We start from the raw sequence: 9,954 nt of genomic DNA, 5'->3' as shown, positions 1-9,954 counted from the left end.
TACAATGAGGACTTAAAAAATATTGCTTTTCAATAGTCTCTTCACTGTAGGAAAAAAGAAGACACTGACTCATTTGCGATTAGCTGACCTGCCCTTACAGAACTTTCCGTCTTGCATTCAGTCATAACAGAATTTATTGTAAAATACTAGATATTTAGAGTCCATGTTATTTTCAAGCAATTATTCTTACATTCATGACACAATCATAAACACAGCTGCACTGGGAGCACTTGGTGAAAAGCAAAAGCAGCACACTGTATCCTGTCCTCTCATGCACAGCCCCTAGCCCTGCCTTCTTAGCAAGCTTTAGCATGGCCTCTTGACCGCAGATAGGAGGAGGATTATCTTTCTTTTTCAGTGCATTTCTAAATTCATTCTGGGAGCCAAGGTTTAATTCCCCCAACAGCACGGGTTTTGTGTGTCCAAACTACCTAAAATATATTACGTGGCTTCCCCACACAGTGTCATGTACAATCAGGAGACCCACCACAGTATTTCCAGGCTTCATTTTGTTTCTCTTGCTCAGAGATGAAAGTTTTGCAGTCTACAAATTATCAAGAAGCAAATTATCCGGGTGGAAACTAGACATTTGTAGGGGTGTGAATGCAATTAATCCTCCTGTTACAAGTTGCAACCCCAGTTTCACAACCTCAAAAGAAAATGGCACAGAGTCAGGATGGCAAAGGATTCTGTTCCAATTAACAACAGAGTAGATCAATTGTCACATTGGAAAAAAGACAACAGATAATTGTAAGTGTATTATGGCAAAAGTCTAGATTAATCTTGGAAGCATATTCCTTAATACAGAAATCTACTGTGACTTCAGGTATAGATCAACGGGTAGTAAAGGCACAGACCATGATAATTGGTATCAAGTAAAACACTACTGAAGCCAAATAAGAATGTTTCCAGTTTGGCCCACATCTTGCAGTCCCACAGTTGGCATACAGAAAACAAAGTTAAATAGGTATTCTTCATGTGGTGTGTTTTTTGACCAATGATCTAGCCTGCTCCTGACTTCTACCATCTCAAAGCATTTTGTACACAATCATTCATGGGACATTTGAGGTCAGCCAGGAAAAATATCTTATGGATTTGACTGCTACAGAAAAGTTACTTTTACTTAACTTCAGCCAACATAGCTAATGGATTACATCATGTAGCAGGAGGAAGAAAAGGGCCATCTTCTGAGGACTGCTCATCTTCTGTCTTAAATACTAATCTTGAGATTTGATACATTCTTCCAGTGCCTGTAGACAGAGCACGGATAACTCACTTTTACTAGGTGCCTGACTTTCTGGTAACTAAAGTTAGGTGAGATTAATTGAACTCTGAAGCTATAGTGGATCACAAGACAACTTGTTTCCTCTGTATTCATTATGGCAAGAGCTTTGTTCATGAAGATGTTCAGAAGAGGTAGTCAGCAAACACTAGCATGAAAATTACTTTTGGTATTGCCAGGGCAGACCAGGAAAGCAGCATCCTAAAGTTATTAGTCTCCCAAACACTGAAAAATGGAATTTGTTCAACTTTCTGGAACTTCTTATATTTACTTAGAATATTTGCAAGTTGGTTTTGTTTTAACAGAGTGCCCTGTCCTTAATTCATGAGTTAAAGTAAACAACCATTATCCTAAACTAAAATCACCTTGTTTAAAACTTCAAAGCCTGAGTTTCACTGTTGCTGGGCATCAGCAGATCTTACCTTCAACAAAAGCTTCTTTAAAGTCAAGTCTGAAAACTTGATTCTTCTGCAAAGGAATGTAAGGATTTCTGCAGTCAGTGCCTAATCTCTGTTTAATTTTCTTACTGAAAAGCCTTTCTCCTGGTGAAGATGGAAATTTAGATTATTTTGTATAGACTTCTTGCCAGTGTTGCTAGTACAGCTTATTCTTATCACTGTATTAGCAGTACCAGTTGAAGTGTTGATGTTCCAGTATGGTGCTGCCATTTAGCAGCCCATTTCAGCAGCTAATGGCACAAGTAAATCCACAGTCTCTGTGGTGATGAGAAGTACAGACTAGATAATGCATCACAGGTCTTCTCTCTTATCTGCTAACTGGCCCGTGTCCCCAGGACCAGTGGAATATGTTAAATCACTGACTACAGTAAGTTGGTCAAAAAAAGTGTTTTTCTCCTCTTTAATTAGGAGTGGCCAGTGTGTGGCTTTTGAGCTGCCTAAGGCTTGTGAACTGTTCAAATACATTTGCAAGGGCAGGGCTGCCTTCCTGGCTGTGGTCTGGAGGGAATCAGCAGAAACTCCTCATGGAGACATTGCAGTAATTGCCTTGGGGACCCACTTATGCAACTGATTAACCCCAGCCCCATCCAGCAGTGAAGTAATGTAATGAGAACTGGGAATCACTGCCAGCTCACTCCTGGGAAGAAGTACAGCAGCTCTTCTCTCCATAACCCTCCAAAATATGGGGAAGGGGTTCTATGGCCATATAAAGTTTTGTTGTGCAGCTTGTGAGGTTTGTAAGCATCAGAAGAGATGATAGTCTGACTTTGGTGACAGCTTTATGGTTAAGGAAATACCAAAGTGCCAAACAATCCAAGATATTGACATTTTATATTGTGGGGTTTTTGTTTGTTTGTGGTGGTTTTGTTTTGTTTAGAAAATAGATTAATGTCTAGAATGTAGACGGTCTGAAGATACATGGCTGGCCAAGAGGGACAAGGATCCTAACCATCTCTGCAATGCAGGTGGATGATAGGAGGGCAAGGCAGGGAGAGCCATTTCTTAGGCACAGCACACAGCTCATCCACTCCTGTAAGACAGACAATAGGATAAATACATGTAAAGGGAACAATCATAAACACAGTTTACTTTCTGTTGCTGGACAACCAGTGGCTATAGAGGGCAAGAACTCTTATTTGTTTTCCTGCCTATCCTGTCCTCGTCACATCTTTTCCTTAGGGGGAGGCATTTGTTGAACTCCTTTCATTTCTAGTTTCCAGCTGTCACTGCAAACAGCTGGAGAATAGAGAGATTCTTCTGCTGCCTTCCTCTTTCTACAAGTTTTCCAATTAGCTGCTTGCTCCGAGGCCTGACCATACTACTTTTCTGCAGAAACCGGCAGGTTGGCTTGTGAGCATTTAAAAGGGAAAGCACCTTTCCAGTAATAAAGACACTTTTGCTATCCTCTTTTAAAACTCAGTTGAGTGTGCAGGAGCTGGAAGATTTTATATTGTTTTTTACTGACTAGCCAAGTTTCCAAGTAAGAGATGTGAGAAAAAGATGAGACTAATTCAATTTAATTTTCTGCTCACAGATACGCCTACCAGTGCTGAGCTCTTCAATACATTAATTTGGTATTTAAATGCAGTGACTGTTTTACAAGACTTTTCCTGACAATGCTTTGACTCCAGGCACTAGTTATCTGATATTCCACCTTCAGTACATTACCTAGTTGTTGGAGGGCTGCTAACTCATATGATTTTGGTTTGTTAAACAGGGAGTTGTGAAACCACCAGTCTTTATTTTAAAATCAGGTATATGGTAGATAATTCCTAAATTTGTTTTTCTTTGTTTTTATTGTAGTACCCTTTCAACAGCCCAACATCAAGAATGGAGCCCTGTTTGATGAGCAGTACTCCAAGGCTGCATCCCACACCCGTGACTCCTCGCTGGCCGGAGGTCCCAGCTGCAAACTCCTGCTACACAAGCCCATCCATGCACTCCACAAGATATGGAAACTCTAGTGACATGTACACCCCTTTGACTACCCGCAGAAATTCTGAATATGAGCACATGCAACACTTTCCTGGCTTTGCCTACATCAATGGGGAGGCCACCACAGGTTGGGCTAAATGAAAATGACTGGTATCAGCTAAGCCCATATACTTAAAGAATTATAAAAACTTCATGTTTTGTGGGATTTTTCATGGACGTTCTTCAAGGGAGGTGAAGATGGAAAAGATCCTGGGCAGATAAATGTAGTTCATAATGTGGGCAGGTTGCAGGCCAGCATGACTGAATGTTCTTGTAGCTGAAAAATAATTTTGTGCTGTTCTAGACCACTTTTGGGGCCAATCTGTGCCTTTTTTAATTCTGGCATATAGGCCAACCTTTTGCAATGTCAGTTTGAGTGAGCCATTTTTGCCTCCTCTCTTATTGACAAATATTAATGAGTGTCACACACACACGTTAAAAAAAAAAAGTAAAAAAAAAAAGTACTGGAACAGGATCTATTTATAACTTGAGTTAAAGACAGGAAGTTCACCCTCAACAAAACTCTGTAATCTGTCCTTCTTTTAAGCTCTTAATGTATTTCTTTAAAACCATTCTGCCAAGTCATCACCTGTTCATATCAATTCCTCTATCTGGCTCCTTAAAAGACATGTGGTTTAGTAGGTTTCAGTTTACACTTAACTTTGTATATTGATGCACCTTTCTGTTGATCCAGTAAGTTTTGATCTTTACAAAAGAGAAGAAAATACATGTAGCATTGAATTATACACTGCCTTAAGTTGGCTATTGTTCTTGTTATATATGTATTTGTGTTAAGTTTGCACAATGTCAAAAAATCTAATTTCTCTGGTCAGTAATGACAAGGTTAAGAAGGGACTTGGGGACTGGGAAGATTTCAGATTCAGAGCCACATATGTTAAATATGACAAAAAAAGCAGTTATGTAAAGAAAATGACAATGCAAACATGATTATTCATTTAATTGCCTATTGACAGGTATGAAACTGTTCTCTCAATTCCTTCACGTGGTGATAATTCTATATACTTCTACAAAAGGAAAATTCAAAGCTGTGCCTTTGAACTTATTCTGTACTGTGTATGTGTCAAAAAATGAATGGTATTCCAGGGAGAATTTTTCTTAGACATTTTCTGTCAGATTTCTAGCTATTTGTGAGGTTTTGTTAGATTTTATTAACATAGCTTTTTCTTCTGTATTATAAAATGCACCAAGCAATTATGGTGGACATATTACCCTATGGGTAAGAAATAAATAAATGGAAATATGACATCAGGCATTTTAGTAATTGTTTTTGTAAATAAAACCTTTGATAGCACCCAGTGTGATGATAACCGTGTTTCTGCCTAAAATGGATAAAAGTGTTATTTGTACAGTTGTGCAAGATATATGAGGGATTTTCATGCTCAAATAAAGTTCTTGAAACAAAATAGGTACTATTTAAATTTACTTAAACAGAGAAGCAAACCTTCAAAAAACCTTAATGTGGCAATGTCTGTTTTGATCCAAAGAAGGACTTGAGAGCATGTACAACTCTCAGCCATTCAACTCTCAGTGTTACTCCTGTGCTTTCAGCTGAAAGTGCTCAGGGCTCAAGGCTGTGAGTCCAGCTGCTGTTGCTCACACAAGCCAGTGCACACACCCTGTGGCAGGTAAGATGTACTATCTTCTTTACAGCACCTTGTAACAAATGTGTTGCCACTGGAATACTGGAAATGGAAAAGCCATTTTTCCTTAGCTGAGTAAATGAAGTGGGAGAATTCTCATACCTTGTATGTTTAACTAGTGGGTAAACTGATGAGACTTCGGGGTCTAATGTAACGACAAGAATGAGCTGGAAATCTGCAAGGATTAAAGGAGGAGGAGGTTCCAGGACAGGTTCTGCAAGTGTTCCGGCTCTTAGGTGTTCAGCCAAGACCCTGGTGGGCTTTTCAGAAGCATGGTGGGAGTTTATCTCTACCTTTTGTACCTGATAAAAACCTTATTTCCTGGGCTGGTGTCGCAGACCACTGAAATTTTACCCTTGTCTGCTGGTGTTATTACCCAATAAAATTTACTTTTCACTTTTATTAAGGACAGTAGAGATCAGGCTCAGGTTAACTATTTTATTCTTATTCAAGTTACCTCCAGGTAAAATTGTCTGCACATGAGAAAAGTAAGTAATGTGTTTCTTTTAGTGGCCAGTCTTTAGCAGCTGGAGTTTTGAAGCCAAAGTCCTACTTTGCATTGTGGTATTGGAGATTTTTAAACCAAAGCATCGATTCTAGCCTATTGATTATTAATAAGCATAGAAATACCTGCCTTATCTGGACTGTGGGAAATTAGTATGGGCAAAATAGTCACTAGAATAGGAAAATGTACTTTCTCTTCCCCAATGAACTCCAAATCTCTGCATTGCATTGCATCTGCCAAGAGCCCTGTGACCGTATTCACTCACTCACAAGAACACTGATTGATCTCCAGTACCTGATGGACTATTGACCGTGACCTGCCATGGTACCTTCTAGGACCAAACACGTTGGTGACATGATTGTAGGCAGAACTGACCAGGAATTCAAAGATGAGTCTTTGGAAAGATTTGGAAAGGGATGAACCCCTAGAGAAGCTCAAGAGAAGCTAGTAGCATTTCCTACATTCCTCAAGAGAAGCTAGTAGCATTTCCTACATTTTTTACAAAAGCTTGTTAAACCAAATAAAGTCGGATCTGCATTGACTGAAAGAGTGGAGAAAATGAGACTATTTTAGTAGACAAACGTGCTATGTCCTTCAACATGTTTTGGGACAACTCAGTTACCCTGACTTGAAGAGCCCAGGGAGATTATTCAAGAAGGAAAATGAATATTGGACAGTGTCAGCACCAAAAATAATGAAGAGTTTCTGAGTGGAGAACTGCAATGCCACACACAAAGTACTGGGAGAAAGAATTTTGATGAACAGTAGCACCACAAAGCTGCTCATAACAAAGAGCCACAGAACACCATTGGTCAGCCAGGGCTTTGAAATTTTTTTTGCAAAAGAAGCTCCACAGCTGTTTTTTTTTTTTTTAAATCATTTAGAAACTTATGTTGACACCACAGGAGACTGAAGGTATGCTGCCAACTACCATTGAACTGCTTCCTGATGAAGGCATTGAAATTTAAACTGGACATTCATGGGGGCGCAATATATAGATGACTGAACACAGCTCTACAGAGGTCACCATCACCATCTGCATCAGAAGCACTGCAAGGGAAAAGCAGACTCCTCCTTGACCACTGCAGTTCATATTAATATAAACTGCCACAGCTTTCAGGTCACAGGGGCATATACCAGGCTGGGAAGTGCAGCAGCTCATGAGATGGTGATAACCTCTGGGTAGAAATGGCTAGTTAGGGGCAGGAATGTCTTAAATCATCCTAGTACAAATTGCCAAACCTCTTGAGTCAGAGCTTGCAGCCTGTTAGTTAAGCCCTTCCCTTGTTCATGGAAACTGAAACTGCTGTTTCTTGCCTAGCCATGTATTTATGTGTATTTAAAGTAAACATGTGACTAATCTTTCTCAAGGAGCTTTTGTACCACATGCAAAAACATTCAATCTAATTTTCATTTTCTCTTCCCTTTTTTTCCTTCCTTTTCATCTTTCTCCACTTTCATTTTTTCTTTTTCTAATTATTTTCTACTTCTTTTCTTTCTTTCTTTCTTTCTTTCTTTCTTTCTTTCTTTCTTTCTTTCTTTCTTTCTTTCTTTCTTTCTTTCTTTCTTTCTTTCTTTCTTTCTTTCTTTCTTTCTTTCTCTTTCTTTTGCTTTCCTCCTCTCTTCTCACAACTACTAAACATTTTATTTAAAGTGTGATTATTTTCATGGGTTAAAACATGTAATGAAAGACAGATGTAATATATGCAATATAATATATTGTTATATCCATTATAGCATAGCATACATAATGTATGCACATACAGAAACATATAAGTATGTACACATAAAAATCCATTACAATTCTTCAAGATTTTTCATTACCAGGTAGAAAAAAGACTCAGCGGGGGAAGAGCAGTGAGAACTCCATTCACTGCCATGAATCCTGTTTTTGTCAGGCTACCTCTTGCTGCTAAGGTCACTACCCTTTGACAAAAATGGCCTCTGACCTCCCCAGCCCCACAATTCTGTTGTGACTGACCCTGAAACCCATGAAATTCAGGGGCAGACATTGCTTGGGAAGGTTTAGATAAAGCTGACTAACACGGGAAGGGCTCATGGTATGCACCCGTCTGAAAAGGTCTGGCAGTTCTTTGGCAGAGGATGCAATTTATTCTGTCCCCCTCTTTCACTGAGATCCTAATCCTTCATATTCTACCTAAAGTGGAAACTAAAATGCACTGATGATGAATAACAATGTGCCTTTAAAGGGCAGTAACAGTTTTCTGGTCTTCTTTCTTGGTTTTTGGGGTTTTTGTTTTGTCTTGTGTGTGTGTTTTGCTTTGTTTTTGTTTTTAATTTAAACTAAAAATGTAATTGGCAGCATAAAAGCAAAATGAGTCTTTTGCTGTGCTGTGAACTAAATCTAAGCAGGCTTATGCTTTATTATAGTGTCGTTAATCTAATGAGCAGAGGATTCTTTTTACTGGGTTCTTCTCAAAACCTGCATTAATAGATACATGGGCCTGGCTCAGAAAAAAATGGTTGTGTATTTTGCGCTGGATTTTGTCTCTCCTTGCAGGCCAGTGACCATGTTGTTCTAGTTTTGTATCTCAGTTCAACCTGTGGAGGCAAGAAATCCCCCCCCAGCCAGAAAATTCAGATCCCAGTCTGGGTCGAGCACACATAGGTCTATACCAATATGCCATAGCACTTTCAGTGTTAGTTGGAGCTGCTGTCCACCTGGAGATGAAACTGCTCCTGTGGTATTTTCCACCACGAAGTCGATAATTTATGAGATGAACAGTTTTTCTTAATGACCACAGAGCATCTCCTGAACGGGTTGCCCAGGGAGGTCATGGAAGCCCCACCCTTGGCACTATTCAAGGCCAGGTTGGATGGGGCTCTAAGTAACCTGATCTAGTGACAGGTGTCCCTGCCCGCAGAGGGGGCTTGGATCTGGATGATCTTTAAGGTCCCTTCCAACCCTAACCAATCTTTCTATGATTCCATGGAAGAATAAGTACTTAAAGAAGTGACCTACTGCAGCTCTCACTGAGGCTTTACCACTGTGGGTTTTTTTTTTTTGGTTAACTTAGATACATCATCTTCCGCTACCTGGACGGTGAACTTTGATTACAGGGCACTCTGAGTATGGAAATACTACGTATCTTCCCAGCTGTGGTTTAGAAACACGGCTCACGGCTGCTCTGCCCCCACCAGCTCCGGCCTGGCTGCACTGGTGCTGCCCACCCTCCGTCCCGCCAGCTCCACCGCGGAAAGCGGCAGCGACCCAGCGCCGGCGTCGCTCCTCCACCTCTCCCCGACGGCTCAGGCCTGCACCAACACCCCCCAAAAAGTATATTGGCCCCGCTGCGAAAGCACACGTGGGCAGTTTTGGGAAGGCAGCCACGTCCTCCCTCAGTGATGGAGCTTTGTGTCCAAAGGCAGCGGGTCCGAAGAAGGGCAACGAAGCCGGTGGGTGTGAGCAGCGGGTGTAGGGGAGCGATTGTTCCCCGGAACTGGGCGCTGGCGAGGCCAGGCCTCGGGTGCTGCGCGCAGCTCCGGGCCCTCCCTCGGTACCGGCACCGCACCGAGCTGCAGGAGCGAGCCCAGAGAGGGGCAATGACGCTGGCGAAGGGTCTGGAGAACAGCCCTTATGAAGTGTCTGAGGGAACTGGTGCTGTTTGTGCTGCAGAAAGGGCCTGACGGGGGGAGACCTTCTTGCTCTTCACAACCACCCGAAGGACGTGACAGTGAGTTGTTGCCCCAAGGAACAAGCATTAAGAGAAGAGGGAGCGGCCTCAAGTTGTGCCAGGGGACATTTAGGTTGGACATTAGGAAAGTCTTCAGGAAGAACTTCCTTCCTGTGAGAGGGACGGAGCCTGGGACGGGCTGCCCGGGGAGGCTGCGGAGTCTCCTTCATGGAGACATTCAAACCCGCCTGGGCACGTTCCTGTGTGATGTGCTCTGGGTGGCCCTGCTCTGGCAGGGGGGTTGGACTGGGTGATCTTTGCAGGGCCCTTCCAAGCCCTGGGGTTCTGTGATTCCGCGGCTGCGACAGGCGCGTCAGGCGCGCGCTGCCAGGGGACAGTCCCCGTCCTCACCGCCCTGCGGGCTCGGGCTCCAGAAGAA

At 41.9% G+C, this 9,954-nt stretch overlaps 2 protein-coding genes across 2 annotated transcripts in view; both read left to right on the top strand.

Moving 5' to 3' along the window:
- Positions 1-3,969, top strand: part of RFX4 (regulatory factor X, 4 (influences HLA class II expression)) — a 103,178-nt gene extending 99,209 nt beyond the window's left edge. The window contains exon 18 of the mRNA XM_010005854.1: positions 3,544-3,969. Within this exon, the coding sequence (XP_010004156.1) occupies positions 3,544-3,816 (273 nt within the window). The 3' untranslated portion in view covers positions 3,817-3,969. The remainder of the gene's footprint in view (positions 1-3,543) is intronic.
- A 5,277-nt stretch (positions 3,970-9,246) lies between these two features.
- Positions 9,247-9,954, top strand: part of RIC8B (RIC8 guanine nucleotide exchange factor B) — a 35,276-nt gene continuing 34,568 nt past the window's right edge. Inside the window, exon 1 of the mRNA XM_010005853.1 lies at positions 9,247-9,504. Coding sequence (XP_010004155.1) covers positions 9,247-9,504 — 258 coding nt within the window. The remainder of the gene's footprint in view (positions 9,505-9,954) is intronic.

This window comes from Chaetura pelagica, unplaced genomic scaffold (genome assembly GCF_000747805.2).
Source record: "Chaetura pelagica isolate M959 unplaced genomic scaffold, ChaPel_1.0 scaffold79, whole genome shotgun sequence".
In the NCBI taxonomy this organism is placed as follows: Eukaryota; Metazoa; Chordata; class Aves; order Apodiformes; family Apodidae; genus Chaetura; species Chaetura pelagica.
Note: the sequence above shows the minus strand (reverse complement) of the source record. Positions and strands in the feature narration are given on the sequence as shown.